This window comes from Sceloporus undulatus, chromosome 5 (assembly GCF_019175285.1).
Source record: "Sceloporus undulatus isolate JIND9_A2432 ecotype Alabama chromosome 5, SceUnd_v1.1, whole genome shotgun sequence".
Lineage (NCBI taxonomy): Eukaryota > Metazoa > Chordata > Lepidosauria > Squamata > Phrynosomatidae > Sceloporus > Sceloporus undulatus.
Window position 1 is genome coordinate 118,251,431 of NC_056526.1, and position 19,195 is coordinate 118,270,625.

General features: G+C 38.4%; 1 protein-coding gene across 1 annotated transcript in view; it reads left to right on the top strand.

The window, feature by feature from the left end:
* The window catches only part of SLC30A9 (solute carrier family 30 member 9), a 31,722-nt gene that overhangs the window by 5,771 nt on the left and 6,756 nt on the right, over window positions 1-19,195 (top strand). Inside the window, exons 4-13 of the mRNA XM_042469665.1 lie at window positions 6,075-6,131; window positions 8,272-8,371; window positions 9,150-9,242; window positions 9,626-9,708; window positions 11,988-12,046; window positions 13,017-13,084; window positions 13,953-14,055; window positions 15,579-15,634; window positions 17,041-17,176; window positions 18,924-18,963. Of these exons, the coding sequence (XP_042325599.1) occupies window positions 6,075-6,131; window positions 8,272-8,371; window positions 9,150-9,242; window positions 9,626-9,708; window positions 11,988-12,046; window positions 13,017-13,084; window positions 13,953-14,055; window positions 15,579-15,634; window positions 17,041-17,176; window positions 18,924-18,963 (795 nt within the window). The remainder of the gene's footprint in view (window positions 1-6,074; window positions 6,132-8,271; window positions 8,372-9,149; window positions 9,243-9,625; window positions 9,709-11,987; window positions 12,047-13,016; window positions 13,085-13,952; window positions 14,056-15,578; window positions 15,635-17,040; window positions 17,177-18,923; window positions 18,964-19,195) is intronic.

The window sequence follows — 19,195 nt, forward strand, 5'->3', positions numbered from 1 at the left end:
ATGGTTCAGAAAACAAGGCAGATTTTATGGTTTCAAACTGGGGGATCAATTGCTCTTTGTTTCTTCATCTGAGCAGGTCTTGGGAAAGTTCTGTGTGTAGCTTCTGATCTGAATGTCTGTAGGCTTTTCTCTTAATCATTCTTAAGATTGTAACCTAAGAGGGGGTTTGCCTTTCGCTTCCTCTGAGGCTGAGAGAGTGTGACTTGCTCAAGTTCTAAGTGTAACTCTAGCTCCTGATCTGAATGTCTGTAGCCTTTTCTCTTGTTGTCTGAAGACTGTAATCTAAATGCAGACTCTCTAACAAGAACTTCATCCAATGCCTCTGCATCTTCAATTTGTTAAGTGTATCGTTTTGCCAAAAGAAGAGTTCTGAAGAGCTCAAAAGTTTGTACAATGTTTTGTGATCTTTAAGGTGGCCTAATACTGGTTCTGTTGCTATGTTAAGGATTTTGGAATTTTACCTATGACTGACATGGCTATTCTTCCTTTCTCATAGTTTCTGGGAGCATTTTGAACAACTGTAACAGCTGCTGTTGTTCTGTTCCTTCAAGTTGTTTTTGACTTACGACAACCTTAAAGTGAACCTATCACAGGGTTTTCTTGGCAAGATTGTTCAGAGTAGGTTTGTCTTTTCCCTCTGAGGCTGAGAAAATGCGATTTGCCAGGGTCACCCAGGCTGAGTGTGGATTTGAACCCTGGTCTCCAGAGTTGTACTCAGAACAATATGTCACACAAATATTGATATATTTGGTCCTTACTGAAATAATTTTATGAGGTTAAACAGTTAGTTGTTGAACCTCACTTTGATTTGAAGATGACTACCAAGGGTGAGTGGAAAGAAGGTTTTATTGCTGTGATTTAGGAAGTATTCTATATGTTGACTTGAAATAGACATTTCAGACTTGCCAGTTATTCTAATGCTGTGATTCTAAATGTATTTATAAGGGCTGTTGATTTCAGATACTGTATTGTGGTTGTGGTCTAAATTAGGTTTAATGAGGCAGTTGTGTGGAGAGTTTCCCACCTAAAAAGGTAAAGTAGTAGGTTAAGTTTGTTGATTTTTAGGAGTTTTCTTAATAGTTCTGGAGTACCTCTGAAGCTTTCCCCTACAATAAAAGAAGATCAGTAGTTGTGGGTACAGTTCTTGGAAAAAGAAATTAAAGCCATCCTGACTCTGTAATGTAAAGGAAGAGTAGAGTGTATTGACCTGAGTAAAACACTCTTGCCACCTGACAGTCTGTTTGCTGGACATAAGGTAGGCCTACAGGCTGTTTACACCTACCTGGCAGTAAGCCCCATGGAACACAATTGGATTTAATTCCAAGTGATGATTAGATTATGCCGAAAGAGTCTGCTGCAGCTCTTCTCACCTGTTTTTTCCTCAGTTCTCAGTGGTTCTTGCTCACCACTGCACTGTTTGCTATGTAGCAGTGATCCGCAGTCTTTTATCCTCCAGATATTTTGGACTTCAACTTCCAAAATTCCTGACTGATGTCTGTGCAGTTTGGGGCATCTGGAAGCTAAAGTCCAAAACAGCTAGATGACCAATGATTGAGAATCACCAGTGTAGGACACATTGGGAGTTCTGCTCATCAGAGTTGGTAGGCGAGAGGGTGAAGGGGTGAATACTACAGTTGGAATAAACAGGAGTAACTGTTGTCCTGTCTCACTTAGCTAAGAGCTTTAAAGGTTTTTGTCTGGGTGGCAGAATGGCAACCCACAGGGCATTCCTTTTTTGTAATAAAATGCTTCTTGTGCCCTGCATAAATTCAATTCACTCTTTAGGTCACGAGTGGGGAACCTGTGACCCTTCAGTTATTGCAACTCCCAGCATGCCTTGCCATTGGCCAGAGTGGGTGGTGTTAATGGGAGCTGGAATTCAGCAACATTTGGAGGATCACACACTACTGAGCTGTACTCTAGCACAAGAGTAGGGAAATGTTGCTGCCAATGGCCACATTTGCTCAGGAGCAGATTTGCAGGAATGTCAGTTGGTCAAGAGTGAAGCCAATAAAGGCCGTGGTGAAGCCAGAGCCAAAAGTGGTCAAGACCCTCATTTTCCCCATTATTTTTCCTTCCCTATTCTTGCCAGGGGAATGGACGTACAGTGGGCTCTCGCCTTATGCGGGGATCCGTTCCGGATCCCTCCGCATAAGGCGAATTCCGCCTATGCTCAAGCCCCATTGTAAACAATGGGACTCGTGCACGGCGGCGCGCGGGGCGCAATGGACATGCGCGCCCATTCAATTGTATGGGACGCGCCGCCCCTTCCGTCCTGCGCGCGCCCCGCGGCTTGAGCGCGTGTGTCCATTCCATGAAGTTAGTTCAGTGTCCTTTCTTTTTACAGTCAGGGGAGCTAGGAATGTGATAACCAGGGATTAAGCCAAGGCTCTATAGAACTGATGGCTTCAGCTTCTGCACTTCTGTCCAGAACTCTTTTTCAGTAAAATAACACTTAGGTCCTGGTATTGGAAAGTCACCCTTTGCTCAGTTTTGGATCTTCTTAATTGCTTTTGTGCACCTTGTGTGCTAGACCTTTCTTGTATGGTTTCTTCCCAATATCCCCTGATTCTTTTAATTGACAAGAGATAAATCATGTTGAAACAGCAAACATAGGAAGCTGCCTTATACTGAGTGAGACTGTTGGGCCATCATCATTGACTGGAATGGCTCTTCAGAGTTAATCTCTTTTGAAGGTGCTAAAGACTGAATCTGGAACTTTTTGTTTGCAAAACATGTCCTGGGTGTTCTTCCTTCTCATAAGATTCTTTGAGCCTGTTATTTTCCAATATTCAGTATTAATATTCTGGAGATTAATTTGTTTCATGTTTAAAAAATTATCATGTTGACCTTTGCTGGACCCAGAGATCACCTATCCTGTATTTGAATAGGTCAGATTTTCTTTGTTCAGCTGCTGTGTTTTTATCAAGCCTCCAGGCCACTGTTCTATATTTTTTAAAAGGGCACAAAATGCTGTCTGAATTTTCAGTAGTAAATCTTGACATTTGATAGGTGATTATTTTTCTTGATCTGAGTTTATGGTTCAACCTTTTCTTAAATAATGTCACGGTGAATGCCCATTTTACAAGAGGAAAAAATCATCCCAATAATCTGTCTGTCTTCAAATAAATTGTGACAGTGACATTCAGCAATGGCCTATCAAAATAAAGCCTGCCAGTTCAGTACATGAATGATAAGAAGGAGGAGGTAGAATGGAATAACTTTTAGACAGTTTTTGATCTTGTTACTTTTGACTAAGAGTGGGTTTTGAAATGCCTAAAAAGTTGCCACTCTGTATTGGGATGGGGGAAAAACACCTTCCACATATTCATTAAGACTTCCATTATAAAATGCCAAGCCATTTTTCAGGGTTTCCTTGTAAAGTAAAGTAAAGTAAATTATGCCTACCCATTAAAAAAAAACTGAAGAAAGGAAGGAATTGCTTATCTTAAAAAGTAAGTTGTATAGATCAGGTGCACAATAGTAATGCTAAAGGTCTGAATAATTCATAACGTGCATCAAGGCGTCCATTAATTAAAAAACCCCCACCCACACAACCATGTTGTACTGTTGAGCTTGGAGGGCTAGGCCTAATGACTCCAGTTTCAATAAAATTAGTTTCAATTTACTGGTAGCGGATGTATGGCAAGCTTCCAACTCCAGAGAATAAAGCAACAATATATATGCTGTTGTTATTGAAGTCATAAGAACTTAATTCTACTGATGCATTTAATTAAGACAGAGTTGTCCAAAGGAAATACATGTATCTGTGTTAAATCCTTCTCAGGGAAACCACTGGAGCTGAAAAAAATTCTTAACTTGGGCTGGATCCTGTCTTCCTTTGGAACACAGTGTTTCAGAATCATCATTCCTTCTAGTTCTGAGTCTCGTTGCTTATTTAGAAAAAAAATGACACAAGTCATACAGTACACAAGGGGAAGTAGCAGAAGGCTCAGAGAATTGTCAAGGTTTGCAGACGTATACAAAGTAAAAGGAAGAAAAAAAGTATAGAGCAATTTAAGTTTCTTAAGGCTTCGGCCTTTGTTTAGGAAATAAAAATATTGAAATATCCATCAAAAATATCAAAGCCAAGCCTGTTAGGATCTAGCTTTAAATCAGCAGAGTAGCAGAAACGTGTCCTTGTCTAACTATGCTTCCCTAAGAACCGAGACTGACTCAAAAAACAACACAAGTAGCTTGTAGTTCAAACAAAAGTTTACTAATGGCTTTAATCTATATATACATAGAAGCTACATCCTAATCTAGCTAGCGAATAGTTCAGGTAAAAAGAAAATCTTTATCTCACCATCTTTCAAAGAAAGTGGATGGACAAGAAAGATGGAAGGCCCAACAGGTCTTTGAGAGTATGCGTCAGATAGTTAGTTTGAATGATAGAGAAGGAGGGGTTGCATGCAGGAAATCTCTATCTATATAGGCAAATGCAAAAAATGGTATATATGAGAATGCAAAAATCTTCCAACAAAAAGAAAAACCCTGTGAGTGTAAGGAGAGGGAAATCTGAAATGGGGGAAGATTTTGTTCGTACAGTATATTCTTTACAAATGTTCACAACAAAAATCTTCATTGGCTACTTTGAGAATGTTAAACAATAGGATGCTACTTGTTTCTCAGACAAGTTGGGAAATTTCTAGGTTCATCCCTTTAGCTCAGCTCAAGATAAGAGTAAAATGGAAGATGTTTTGGATTTACTTGTCCAAAGCCCAGAAGTCACAGTAAACAAAACCTAGTAAAATGTGCCATGAACACATAAAGAATGACTTTAGCAACCATGCAGCTTTTCACATCAGGAAGGTTTTAATGGGGAATTTCCTTTTAAATAATATGGCTGAAGGCCCATATATGAAAATTTTATCCTGTATTTAAAGAAACAAGAGTAGGTGAATGCGCAGGGGAAAGGAGAGACAAGAGTCATGCCTATATACATGTGTACATCCCCCTCAAATCAATTTAGTCTAACTTAAATAGTTACATGTTGCCTAGTTCAGCAGAACATTGGGTTTCAGAACATATGCAGATTTATTGGCAGAGAGTGTCATCTAGAAGAGAGCATTTCTTCACTTCTGGCTAGATGTTTAAAGATGGAACCAGAGTGAGGGTGCAATCTCACAGATATTGATATATGAAACAAGAAAAAGGGGATCTGTTTGTTGAGATACATTGTTATTTCCAAGGGTGAAGTATGCTCCATTTCTGAAGTCCGTGGTCTGGCCAGCATGTCAAAACATTATTTAGAGCAGGGGTCCACAAATTCTGCCTGAGCTTAGTAATGAAACAATATTTATACTGACCAACAGCAGAATGTCAGTGGTTTTTTTCTTCCCAAAAGAGTAGCAGCCTGTCTTTCCCATAGAACTACTGTACAAGGAAATGCTAATAGCACAAATGGCAATATTCCAATAAGTCTGGATCCCTGCACATCTCATTCAGAAAATTAACATTGCTTCCATTTTTTCAAGCAAATCATAGCCCAGCAAACCAAATATCTGTTTTGAAAACTAGGCTTAGAAAGCTAGTGAACTGCCCCCCCCCCCTCAAATAAATCTATTCCATGATTTCTTCCTTCCCTGCTGCAACTGTTCTTCACAATCCAGTTGTCAGTTCTCCTGTTCTGCTTTGATCCAATTCCAGAGGACAAAACAAAGGAAGTGCAGGCCTCTTTCTTTCTGGTGAGGAAAACAGGAATGAGAGAAATGCAAGTAGGGCTGAAGTGGAGATGCAGAGGGAAGAAACACACCAGGGAAGTGAAAGGGAGATCTGGCATTGCCTTTGGCCTTCTCCCATAAAGTCCATTAATTTTACAGAGTACAGTTTCCTGTTACAAAAATGTTACCGAAAGTTGAAATGACTGGCAGGAACTTGTTGATTAAGATGCAATTAGTGTGTGTATATTTAGATTATTTTTTTATTTTATTTTAAAAAGTGCTTAATATTTTAAACTTATTTGCTGCATATGTCATAAGTGTTGTCCAAATGGCTTTTGATTTAATGTTTTGAAGATGCAAATTAAATTTTTCATGCTTCCCTCACTTTTTTTTTTTTTTTTTTTTACATAGCCCGGGATGCTAGCAGTCAGACATCACCTTTGCCGCAACAACCAATTCATGTAAAAGGTAATTAGTACAATCCTAACTTTATACTAGTGTGTGCCAGTGAATGTGCAAGTTCTCTATCTTCTTTAAATGTTCTCTGTGTACAGGTTCTCTTTTAAGTGTTTTGAGTAAAGCTACAGCAGAGACTGCATCAAATGATAGGCTGCTGCTGAAAACATTAGGCTCATTTTTTGACCTTTTGCACTCATGCTGTAAACTTAAGTTTACAGATTTTGATGTAACTCCACATGTCCAGTGAATGATCTCCTTCGTCCCTTTCATTGTCTTTCACTTGCAGATAAATCCATTGTATTATGATTTCACAGTGTGCACTTCATATCCCAGTCTCTAAGGGTAGTGCGGAGACTGAGATGTATGGCTGCTCTCTTTGGTGACAGGCCTATGTTTCTCATGATGTGTACTTCCAGCCCAAGAAAGGGAACTATTTACATTAGGGTTGCCACATTTAGCAGATTCTGGATAAGTAAGGGATACCCAAAGGTTTCATAAAGTGGGGCTGCAGCACATCTTCTACCCTATTCCCCACTCTTTGGCGGCTGCAGCTCCCACCCCACTCCACCCCACCCTGGCTATTTACTGGCAGGTGGAGAGTAGGGTGATATGTGGAGAAGTATCCAGCTCTGTTTATATAGTTGGACACACAGCAATAATGTCCGCTTCAGTGCTTGTGTGGCCAATACCGGAGCAGATCTGAATGCGTTTCCATGTCTTAAGAGTCTACTGGCCAGTAAATAGCCACATGATGGGTGATATACCATAGAGCTCCCTGACCAAATTATGGTACCTCTTTCTGATCACAGTTTGCTAATGTGTAAGGCTATGGGAGCCCCATCTTGTGATCAACATGGCAATATCCATGTGTTTATATTTGGCAAGTCATCCTGGTATATGTATTTTTATGTGGAGAATTTTCATCCATTTAATGAAATAGAGCTTGTTAAACCCCTTTTGGGAAGAATGCTTCCCTGGCAGTATCTGAGCAATATGCTGTTACAATTTTTTTAGCTAGACTGCCTGTGAAGTAAGTTGTGGGGAACAAAGGGCCTGTGATTCAGACAAAGTTGCCTTCCATTAAGAACTTTTTATATGTAGACTTGATGGATCAAGCCAGAGTCTTGGATTAGTTTTTAATCCAGAGACTACATATATGGTTGAAGAAAAAGACATATAGAAAAGTGAAAATTTCCTTTTAGGCGTCCTTTATTACCCTGAGAGTTAAGGAGGTAAAAACCCTGTGGCCCTCCAACAAATCTGGAGGACCAATCAATCTCCTTAACACCTCCAGGAAGCACAGATTGACCTTTTGGGGGGATGTCCTTGGTCTGTTTTAGGGTTGGGCAAAGGTGTCTCCTCTTTCCTCGCAAATCCAGATGTCACATTTGGTTTTGAGAAATAGGCCTCAGTGAGGTGGTGGAATATGGTTCAAAATGAACAACTGAGCCACAGGGCTTTGGGGTGTCAAACAGGCCAGTCCCCAAACACAGCAGTTGTGGGGCAGGGTTGACCCTCCAAGGTCAGGGAACAGATGTATCCTCCCCTAGCCTTGGAAATTGCTCTCTTCAGGATTAAGTAAACCTGAAGTTTATTTGCTTGGTCTTTTGTCTGAACCCTAGCTAGTTGGGATCTTGGCTTATTGTTTCACTGTAAGCAAGAGTCCTGACTTGTTTGGGAGCCACCAACCTGGCCTTTGAACATGTATGACAATCTAAGCAAACCATTTCTGGTTAGTTTATCCATTCGTACTAGGGAGGGAAGTCAGTTGGGAGAAAGCAGCATGGAACTTAATCATGGTATGATTAGATTTTCCAGCGATCTGATTTACCATTCCTTGTAAGTGCTGTCTATATGTTGTCACCTTAACAGATCATTATTTATTATTCTCATATCTCCACTAGCTGAAAGTATATATTTAATTTGTCACTAGATTGCACTAGTTTATTAAAGGTGTAATTAGTGTATTTATGCTCTTCTGTTGTCATGCTTGGTGTATTCCACTTATGTGAGAAAACAGGATGTTCACTATTTTTAAGGGTTTGAAATAACTCTGTGAATATCAACAGTTCTGTGTTCGTTGGCACCTCCACTGTTGAGAGATCCTGTGGTTATTTTTGAGACTGAATGTAAAATCTTATCTTTAAAGTGAAAGCAGTGCTCAAAAAGAGAGAATATGGACCAAAATACACGAAGAATAATTTCATCACTGGTGTCAGAGCAATCAATGAATTCTGTCTTAAGTCCAGGTATGATTGTTATGAATTTAAAAATTAGAATGAAGTAGGTTTGATTTGATAATTGTCTTAAAATGATAACCAGCAGTGAATGGAAAAAAACAAAACACCAATGATACTGTAGACTAGGGACTTTCAAAATGTGGTCCTTGAGATGTTGGTCTTCAGCTTCCATTATTTTATTTATTTTTTATTTATTAGAGTACTTACACCCCACCCTTCAGCCCTAAAGGCTATCAGAGCGGCTTACAATTATTGTTTTTAATTAGACGGTTAACTGGCATAACTAATGGTTAGATGTGTTGGGATTTGCAGTCCAGTGACCCTGAGAGGGACAAACTGTGTATTGCTGTCTCTGCTACAAACCGAGATGGTACATGTCCATCTTCAGATGACTTGCATTTACTCGCCAGTCCAGGGGAACAGGAGTGTGTGTAATATTGCTACTGCCTAGTGGAAAGGGTTATAGAATTAATGAAGAAGAAGTGTTCCATTGATGCACTGTAGTAAAGTATGCATTTGAGTTCTTGTAATTTATAATCTTATAATAACTATATAAATATTTGTGTGTGTGTGTGTGTGTGTGTGTGCGTGCATTAATTACAAAGAAAATGCATAAGAGAGACACATGCTTTAGATAGCATATCAAATCATGATTTGTGCTAAACATGGTTAAGAACCCATTCTGTGGGTTACATTTCCAGATCAGCAGCAAACCATGGTTTAAAGTTGCTTGCATTGTGGCAATGTTTTTCTTTCCTTTCAAGCATCTCTTTCTGTCTTTCAACAGTGACTTAGATCAGCTCAGGAAAATCAGACGGCGAAGCCCTCATGATGATACAGAAGCTTTTACAGTCTTTTTAAGAGCAGATGTGGAGGCCAAGTAAGAGCATCTATGAAATAGTGCTTGGTTTTGATTATCCAATGTAATGTCTAACACCTTCCCATATAGATTTTGGCCTGTTTGTTGTGATTGGTGGTAATACTGTTTTTGGAAGTTGTCAAGGGTTTGTGTTGAGACTACAGTCCATATTATTCCATGACAGTGCACTTGATTCAAGAAATTCCCACTTATAGTTGAGCCCTTTTCAACTTGTACTAGTTTCATACTTCCTTGTTTGTCTGCATTTAAAATCTCTAAGAACAGAATATGAAAATGTTTTATATCTACTCTCTATTTGAGAATCAAAAGCATTAGAGAACTGTTTCATTCATATGACTAAAAGGAATTGTGTCTGTTTTTCCTTGTGTTTTGCTTGAGCACAGGTCTTTAGAGGTATGGGGAAGTCCAGAAGCTCTTGCTCAAGAGAGAAAAAGGCGTAAAGAAGCAGAAATAGAATACCGAGAGAGTAAGTGTAGAATGCTACAAGAGATACTTAATAGTTTTGACTGTAAAGACTGTCACAATACAAATACACCTCAGTTAATAATGTAGATGTGTTTAACAGAAATTTGGTACTAGAAGCAAAAATAACATGGAAAGAATCGGGATATGTTACTACATACCAAATACAGTAGATTCAACAAGTTTAAGCAAATCTTTTTTTGGCAAAACTAGCAATATGACGTGCTGAAATGAAACAACCAGATTAGGAAAGCCTTGCGTAAGTAAACAAAAACATTTTGAACCAATGTGAAATCGAAGGCTTTCATGGCCGGCATCCATAGGGTTTTTTTGGGTTTTTCGGGCTATGTGGCCATGTTCTAGAAGAGTTTATTCCTGACATTTCACCAGCATCTGTGGCTGGCATCTTCAGAGAACGACAGTGTACCCAAGGCTAAGTTTTTCTTTGAACAGCCTTCACTTTTCTTATGATATCTATTTAGGTGGTCAAACCTATAAATCGTAACTGGTGAGGGAAGCCTTTTTTCTGTTTTGCTGTTCGTGCATGTTCAGTAAAAGATTTTGAAGGCAGCTGCTGTTTATCTTGCCTGTTGTAGGCAGGTGAACACAGCTACAGATTGCCATTTTTTCCCAGAACAACTTTCTTTGCACTGTTTCCTGAAGACATAATGCTGCCACCCAGCAATGAATGCCTCTTTCTTCAGGCTTCCTACACCATCCTCCCATTGCTGATGCAGCTAAAAAACTAGAGTGTTCTTAGACAAAGTACAGGGAGGAAACGAGGGTATAAAAGACTTTGTGAAAAGGAGCTGCTTTGTCAGAGGCTTTGCTAACTGAGGGCCTGTACAGCTGCTTTGGGTCACTTTGGACATATGCTGTTTAAATGACACACGCATCTTAAGAGGCCAGAAGCTGTGCCAAAGCCGCACTCCAGTACTTAGGACTGGAACATGGCTTTGGCGCAGCTTCTGGCCTCTTAGGGCAAATGCATAATTTAAACAGCATATCTCCAAAGTGTCTCTGAAGCAGCTTTATTTTGGCCTGTCTGTACACCTGAATAGTTAATTGATATTTGTTCTGCGATGTTTCTGCTGGGATTGAAGTTATTTTTATGTTGTTCTTCATGAGCAACATGGTACAGGGATTTTAAAACTTTCATTTTTTAGTTGTTACAGTCAACATAGACCTCCCAATTAAAAAAAAATAATGCCAATATTTGTGACTTTTAACCCCCAAACCAGCCAAATCTACTGAAAATGAACCACAAATGCCCCAAACCAATTCCACTTCCCAGAGCCCCCTAACCCCAGAAAAAACCAAAAACAAAGCAAAATCTTACCCCAAAATCAGCCAAAATGGCTGACAGAAGTTATGTGACATCACTTCCTGTGTATTGAAATGTAATGGGTGAACCCAGTGGAGTGTTTCTGTATGCTATTGCCCACTCCTTTCTAAGTGCTTCACAAGCTGAATATAGGCCAGGAGAGCTGTGTGGTAGTTAACAAAGCTAATGCAATCTTGGCCTACATTAACAGGTCATGGAAAATCATTGTTCCTATCTATTCTGCCCTAGTCAGGTTGCATAGGGAATACCATGTCCAGCTTGGGTACCATGCTTTAGAAATTACACTGAAAACCAGAGTAAATCTAGAGAAGATGACTGGGATGATATAGGATGCAGAGATCAAATGAAGACGGTTGAAATGGCTGGCTATGTTTAGCTTTGAGGGTAGAAGATTAATGGGGAGGCAAAATAGCTCTCTTCAAATATCTGAAAAACTGTTATGCAAAAAACAGAACAGAATTATTCTCTGTTGCTCCAGAAGGTAGGCCAACAACTAGTGAGAGAAAACTGCAAGGAGCAGATTGTGAATGAATTATAAGATAAACTTCCTAAGGTTAAGAGCTATGGAACAAATTGTGTCAGGCCGGGGCTCGCCTTCACTTGGAGAAAATAAGTAGAAGCTGAAGACCAGCTCTCAGAGATACTATGGTTGTATCCCACATTGTAAATCCCACATTGACTGTTTCTTGGACAAGTCCCTTCCAGCACTATGATTCATACCTTTAGTGGAAGGAAATAATTGGGATATTTATTGGAGACCAACAGCCTATCCCAGCTATAAGTGTACTCATATGTTACGCACATACACAGCAGCAATGTTTGAAAAGATTGATCTGGCCTAATGTCTGCATGTAAGATTTGTACACAGCATATTTTTGTGTTGTCAACAAAAGAGAATCTGAAATTCTGCTTCCTTCCCCTGATAACATTTTTTACAGATTTATTTAGAAACCAAAGATTGTTAAAGGAATACAAAGACTTCCTAGGAGAAACAAAGGTGAGAGACTTACATTTTTATAATTTGGTTGTGATGTCCTATTTCTTACAGTGCAGTTCTTAGTATGAGCACCTAGAGAGTGAGACTACATATTGTAATATTGCAAAACTATAGGATGATATAAAAGATGGTATGGGTACAGAGGGGATGAGCTTCCTTAGAAACTGTTTCCTTTCAAGAAAGCAACCGGTTCTAGTCCTTCTGGGTGGAAGGATGTATTTGAAAGACTGTGGACAATGGCTGCCAAAGTGTCACAAGTAGGAGATTGTTGGCTGCGGGATGTGGGAGTATAGAATTAAAAAGCCCAAAAAGAAATTGAGAAGAAAGGAAAACTGTTTGGCTAAAAGAACTAGAAATTTGTGGTGGTGATAAGGAATGAAAAATATTATTCTGATCTGTTTCTCTTTTTGAATAATTATTTTTTAAAGCAGAATTCTAAAATATTTCTACTAACTGTGTAAAGGGTTAGGCCTGCTCATTATAAAGTCTTATTTTGCTGTTAGTAGGTCTTCAGTGTTCAGATGATTCGTTTTAAGATTAATTCTTTCAATAAAAGGTCCCTCAGTTAATTAGGCACTTTTTAAAAAACAAAATGCTTTAAAAAAATACAGTATTATGAAAGTTCTGGCTCACTAGATATTGTGGCACTCCAGCTCCCATCAGCTCTGGCTAGCTGGCCAGTGTCCAGGGATTACGGAATTTGTAGTATAATTTGTATTTAGTCTGGCCCTTCTTTTAATACAGGCGGTTACAAATGTTAAGGCAGCAGGCTTAGTTGTTGGCTGGGTCTCTGCTTGTATTGTTTAAAAGCAAAGGTGCTTTTCTGCAGAGCTGTTATTGTATTGAAATGTTGCTTCATGCATGTTTAACTGACAATCAGTTGCAACTCATACACATACCTGTTTAAAATTTCATTTATCTGTCAAACAGCATAAATATATTTATTGCATGCTTGTGTTTTTAATTTTAGCCACGTTCTACCACATCAACGCTGTTTCTGAGTGGACCAGGAAAAGTGGTGATGGTTGCTATTTGTATGTAAGTTTCTCTTAAAGTGTGCATGTGTTAAACCTAGAAACAGAAAAACATCTTCATACATATTTAAGTTACATAGTATTTTGATTCTGCAGTGGTGGCATTTCTTGGTCTGGAAAGTAAAAATTCATTTCGTAGCTGGAGTCCCAAGTCCTAAATCCACATTTTTTGTATATGTAAACAGTTACTCAGAGTTACCATATATTGAGGACAAGTGTAAACAAACAACATTTTGCACCACCTTCTGCAAGCTGTTGGATTGCTAAATACTGGTTGTTTTATTAGCTGAGGCTATTCTTCTAATATATTTGCTTACCATTTTCACAGTTTTTTAGATGAATCCCATTTTGGCAGAAAAGCAGGATATAAATCCAATTAAAAAACCCTAACAGAGTAACAAACATATAAACATTTTATCTGTAATCTTATCAGTAGCACGTTAGACAGTGGTTTAATATTGATGTAATATTCTTCAACATAATTTTTAAGAGCAGGAGCATCAGTGGTTTTTATCTTTCCTTCTGCCAATCAAATTGTTCCATTCGTTCTCTGGTATAATATTTAATGTCTGCATGAATACTAATCAGACTTCTCCTTTCTTAACTAGAGTTTACAAACAGTCTTATAAATCAGCTTACACATCCTAATTAAAAGGGCATCTACTAAATTTCCCAGCCATGGGTAATGCTGGTGCAGATACCATACTATCCTATAATTAAAACAAACCATGGAAGGAGCAGGGAGCATAATTCCAAGGGAAATATTTTGTAAGGAGATGGCAGCAGTTACTGAGTATGTTTAATCTGTGTGTGGTACTTACAAAGCTATAGATGCTTTATAGATATACAGTATTTTCTTCTTATGTCCCCAGAAATGGCTTGAATTTTTTTTTCAAGCTTCTCGCTTGGGTTTACACGGGTTCTGCAAGCATGTTCTCTGAAGCCATCCATTCTTTGGTAGATACTTGCAATCAAGTGAGTATTGTCTGTTCTTTTGGCTATTGCTGTTAAACAATGTCATAGAGTAGGTTGTCAGCTTTTAAGCATACATGTGTGCGTGCACATACACAAACAAATGTACAATTTCCAGAAATTTTGAAACCATAGGGAAAATATTCAATTTTCACAACCCTCCCCCCTTCTTTACAAGAAAAAACATCAATATAACAGTCCTTCACAGGTTAAAAATTATTTTATTACTTTAGGAACATAAAATTAGTTGTATATAATTTTGTTTGGCATAAAATTACGTTTAATATAATAAAAGTTCAGTTTATTTAGAAAATAATTACAAATTCCTTTTTCTTTAAATTATTTCTTGCTTCAAATGGAACTTCAAGGTCCTGAACTGTAAGAAATACTTGACCTATAAGGAACCTCTGTGGTTTTGCCAGTTTGAACGGCTGGCAAAAACTCGACAATACGAACAGAACAAAACAAAACATAAAGATTAGTAAAACAGAGAAAATTATTTTTTCTTCACTAGTTCCCATAGTGTGAAATAGACATAAAGTACTAATTTCCATAAAATTAACAGACAAGGAGACAAACTGCTTTATCACACTAGGGGGCAAACAGTATTTAAATGAGTTAAACTAGAAAAAAACAGGAAATGTTGTGTGATAAACATCAGGCATTTCCAGGTTTTCTTTAGTTTAACTCTCATTTAAATACTGTTTGCCCCCTAGTGTGATAAAGCAGAAAGCTTAGAAATTATAGTGATCTGTTACTATAAATATTCTTATATAAAAGATTTTCTATCATATAATTTTAGGAAATGATTTTGGGCCAGTAAATATGTGAACACCTTGTCTTAAACGTTCTATTCCTCTTTCTATAAGAAAATAAATAATCCTTTTTTCATATTTCTCACCAAAAAAGGCTCAGGGGGAAAAAGGATACCCCATGTATAATTTTTTAAAAATGCACTACCTATACTTGGCACAGTAAACATCACAGAGGTGGGATGTGTATAATTGTCAGGATTTCCAAACAGGCCACAACTCTGGAATTTGTGTATTGCATGCTTCCCAGTATAGGTCATTATTTCCTAATTAGTTGTATTTCTTGTTATAAATAAGAAATATTCTTGCTTTGTATGTATGATTGGCTCATTTCATTGCAACACATTTTGGTACAGTATGTTGTGATTGATGGAACTGGGGAAAATTGACTGTTAGTAATCACTGCCAACCAACCAAAGTAGCAGCCTCAAATTCACAGTATTTTCACCATCTCTTTTGGCTGTTCCAAAATGGTAGTTCAGAGCTGACTCATTTAGCTTCACTAGTTTTATGTGTTTTTGCTATTTGTATGTTAGCCAAGGTGAGTTATCTTGCAAATTTTTTGCTGTTTCAAATTATAAAGAAAGATAATGTATAAAGCTTTAAGTCTGTAACATCATTCTCACAAACATTGATACATTTAATCAATTCAAGCTACTCCAAAAGTAATGAACAATTTTGAAATGTATTTTCTTATGTTCTTTCCACATACAGGCTTTGTTAGCGTTGGGAATCAGTCAGTCTGTGAGGACACCAGACCCAAGTCATCCGTAAGCATGTTGTCTTTAAAAAGAAACAAACTCTGTGCTTTTCTGAAGTGACGATTGTCTCATATTACTTTTTGATATGCACATTTGAACTTATCTGAATGATCCAACTTGTATCACGGTATGATATTATTATTCATAATCACGCTCAAACTCTGAAGGAAACGGCTGGTATTTATTTAATTTATAGCTCACCCAGACAACAATTCAGAACAACGTTCAGCTAAGATCTTATTGTACTGAACTGTACATAAATAAATAAATAAATAAAATAAAACTGTTTAAAAGGCATGCACACAAAACAATTTTGGATGGCTTGGAGCTTTTTATTTGTACTTGAGAGAATAATATTTTCAGGTTTCTTTGGCATTTGAAGGAAATAAAAAGCTCTTTTGCATTGTGTTAAAATGGGTGGGCAGAGACCAGTTTTTACCTTTGCCCTCTGGTGAGCCACACCAATAAAATTCAGTCCCAGAAGTCTTACTGGTTTTCATACCTGGCTATTTTGGCCAGTGTTCAACCTGTTTCTAGTGTTTTGGGGTATTGTAGAAGGTTGGAGGGGTTTACAACTGCTGATGTAGGTGGCATTTTGATATATTCTGCATGACTTTTCACCCTGCCAGAAACTAAAACTTAGTGTGTCTGTCTGTGGCCCTTGGGAGAGCCCCAGGAAGGCTTCTAGGACACAAAAGGGGATTTGGGTACCATGGACTCCACAGATCAAACCGTTCCCACTCCTGTGTTAAAACATGGTTAGAGAAAAGGGAGCTCTTTCTCCCTGCAGCCATTAGGCCTTTCTTCTGCTAGTATGAGAACAAGTATCATGTAGCTCCATTCCAGCTTGGGTTTTGGCTTTTTCTCTCACAGCGTTAGCTGAAGAGATTGCAACTCTCCTAGTGCGTGTTGGTGGGGGGCAGGTTACCTATCCATGACCTGCATTGGGTTCTATTTGATCAGACATTTTCTATTCAGGGGTGGTATTACCAAGGAAAAGTGAGTTGTGTTGACTGCTGTGTATTGCTTACCATACATATGCAGGAATTTAAAGGAATCATTTGAAGCCATGTTGCAGGTTACAGATAGATATGAACAGGGTGAGTAGGAAGCAAGATTAGAAAATCTTTGATGTTGTATAATAGTCACCCCACTTCAGAATTCATAAAAATAACTTTCTTGACACTAGATTTAATTTTTAATAGCTACCTTTAGTTACCCAGCTGGCTCACAAACATGATGATGGTCCTTGAATCTTTTAAGTTGGAGGATCTCCCATAGCTTAGTGGCGGAGCATGTGATGTTTGTGCAAAAGGTCCTAGGTTCAATTCCAGGTGTCTTCAAGCAGGTCTGAGCTGGATGGAGCAGCAGCCTGAATCTCTGTAAAAGTGCTTTTCTTTCCCTTCCTTATCCAGGTATGGCTTCACAAACATGCGGTACATTGCCTCTTTAATTAGTGGTGTTGGCATTTTCATGATGGGTGCAGGGCTTTCATGTTATCATGGTATTATAGGATTGCTTAATCCTCAGCCCATAGAATCTCTTCTTTGGGTAAGTTGATGCATTTTATTATAATTTCCAAATCCTTTTTTTTTTTTTTAAATTATAGGACAATGAATGTGGGAAACATGTCTAGAGTTTCTTATTTCTGGCTATTCCATTGGTGAAGGTTTAGAGTCTTGAAGTCATGTGTAGCATACCTCTTTTATAGGACTCCAGTCCACATTATTCTATAGCCAGATGGGCAAGGATAATTGGAATTATAGGCCTGTTACAGACTGCCAAAATAAAGCTGCTTCGGGTCTCTTTGGAGGTATGTTATTTAAATGATGCATGCATCCTAAGAATCCGGAAGCTGCACCAAAGCTGCACTCCGGTGTTTAGGAATGGAGTGTGGCTTTGGCACAACCTCCAGATTCTTAGGACCCATGCATCATTTAAATAGCATACCTCCAAAGAGACCTGACGCAGCTTTATTTTGGCAGTCTGTAACAGGCCATAGTTTAACATTTAGAAGGCCTCCAGTTGTCTCCCTCTTTCTGAGAGGGTACTTTTAGTTGTTTGATAATGAATTTCCAAAGGCTGTGCTTATGGTTATCAAAAATTTGCGGTCATTAGGGTGTGTATATTGTAGGATCCAAACAGAAAATACCTTTAACTTCCTTAACTATGTATGGAGACCTCCCTGTATCCTTTTTTGAAATATTAGCTTGTGCATACACAGGTGAAGATGTTGCTCTATTAGTAAGTATCAAGACTGAGAATAGGACTACAGAGTTTTTGTGACAACACTGCCTTATTAAATCTGACATCTTCTTTTAGTTTGAGGAGAAAGCAAGGGACGGAGGCCAGCTTATGGGACAGACCCACCCCTGAAGAAAATCTAAACTCATTTGGTCTTACACTTTCTGTGTGTAAGAAGAGAATGAAATGCTTTCAAGTTGTAAGACATAAGATATGTTTTTGTTGTAGTTGTGTGCCTTCAAGTCATTTCCAACTTAGGGTCACCATATCACTTGGGTTTTTTTGGGCAAGATATGTTTAGTGGAGGATTGCCTTTGCCTTCCTCTGAGGCTGAGAGAATGTAACTTGCCTAAGGTCACCAGTGTGTTTCCATGGCCAAGTGGGGATTCAAATTCTGCTCTGCAAAGTTGTAGAACAAACTATTACATCATGCTGGCTCTCAAGACACAAGATAATGAAATGCTAAAAATCTTGGATGTAGTATGTGAATATTTGTATGCCCATGGTATGCCTTACGCATATGCTTCAGAGCTGGGAAACAGTTAATGCTCGATGACATCCCTTTTACTGTGATGAAGTGACTTTGGTGTGACTCTGTCTCCCTCTCCCTAAACCCTCAAAATGACAATTGAACAAAACAATGTTAGGAAAGGAAAATGGCTTCTTCAGAGGCCTCCCCCTGCAATGCACCTAGATATGGCTGAAAATTGTTTTTGGTTTCATCAAAATGGCGGAATTGCAGCCCATGTGGGGTCAAGACTTCCCCCCGCTCCACCCCTCAAAATGGCCCTTGAACCCTCCATAATGGCTTGTCTCTGCTACAGAGGCTGAAAGTTCTGGTAAAATTGTTTTGACCTCTGGATTATTAGTTAGAGAGCAGCATAGTTTTTGAGATTGCAGAAATCAACTGTCTAGATGAGTAATATTTACTGCAAATGATGTTTTGCTTCTCCTGCTTCAAAATAGTCTCAAAATATAGAAAGTTGTTGTTTATATGATTTACAAGGCTTCATAGTATATATTAACTAACGTCTTCCCTTTCCTGTTTCTTCAGGCTTATTGTATTTTAGCAGGATCATTGGTCTCTGAAGGAGGTATGTGATCTACTGGCAAAATACATGATTATTTAGCAGCACGCTATTATTTTGGTGATGCAATAATTGATGCTTGAAGTTTGAGCTCATTTGCTTCTAGATACATCAGCACTCTTTAACATTTCAGGTTACTGAAATGTTAAACATACCAATCTTAACAAAAATAGATTGAAAGATAGATACAAGAAACCTTCAATCCTATTGATAATGCCAATCTGTGTAGCCCCATTTA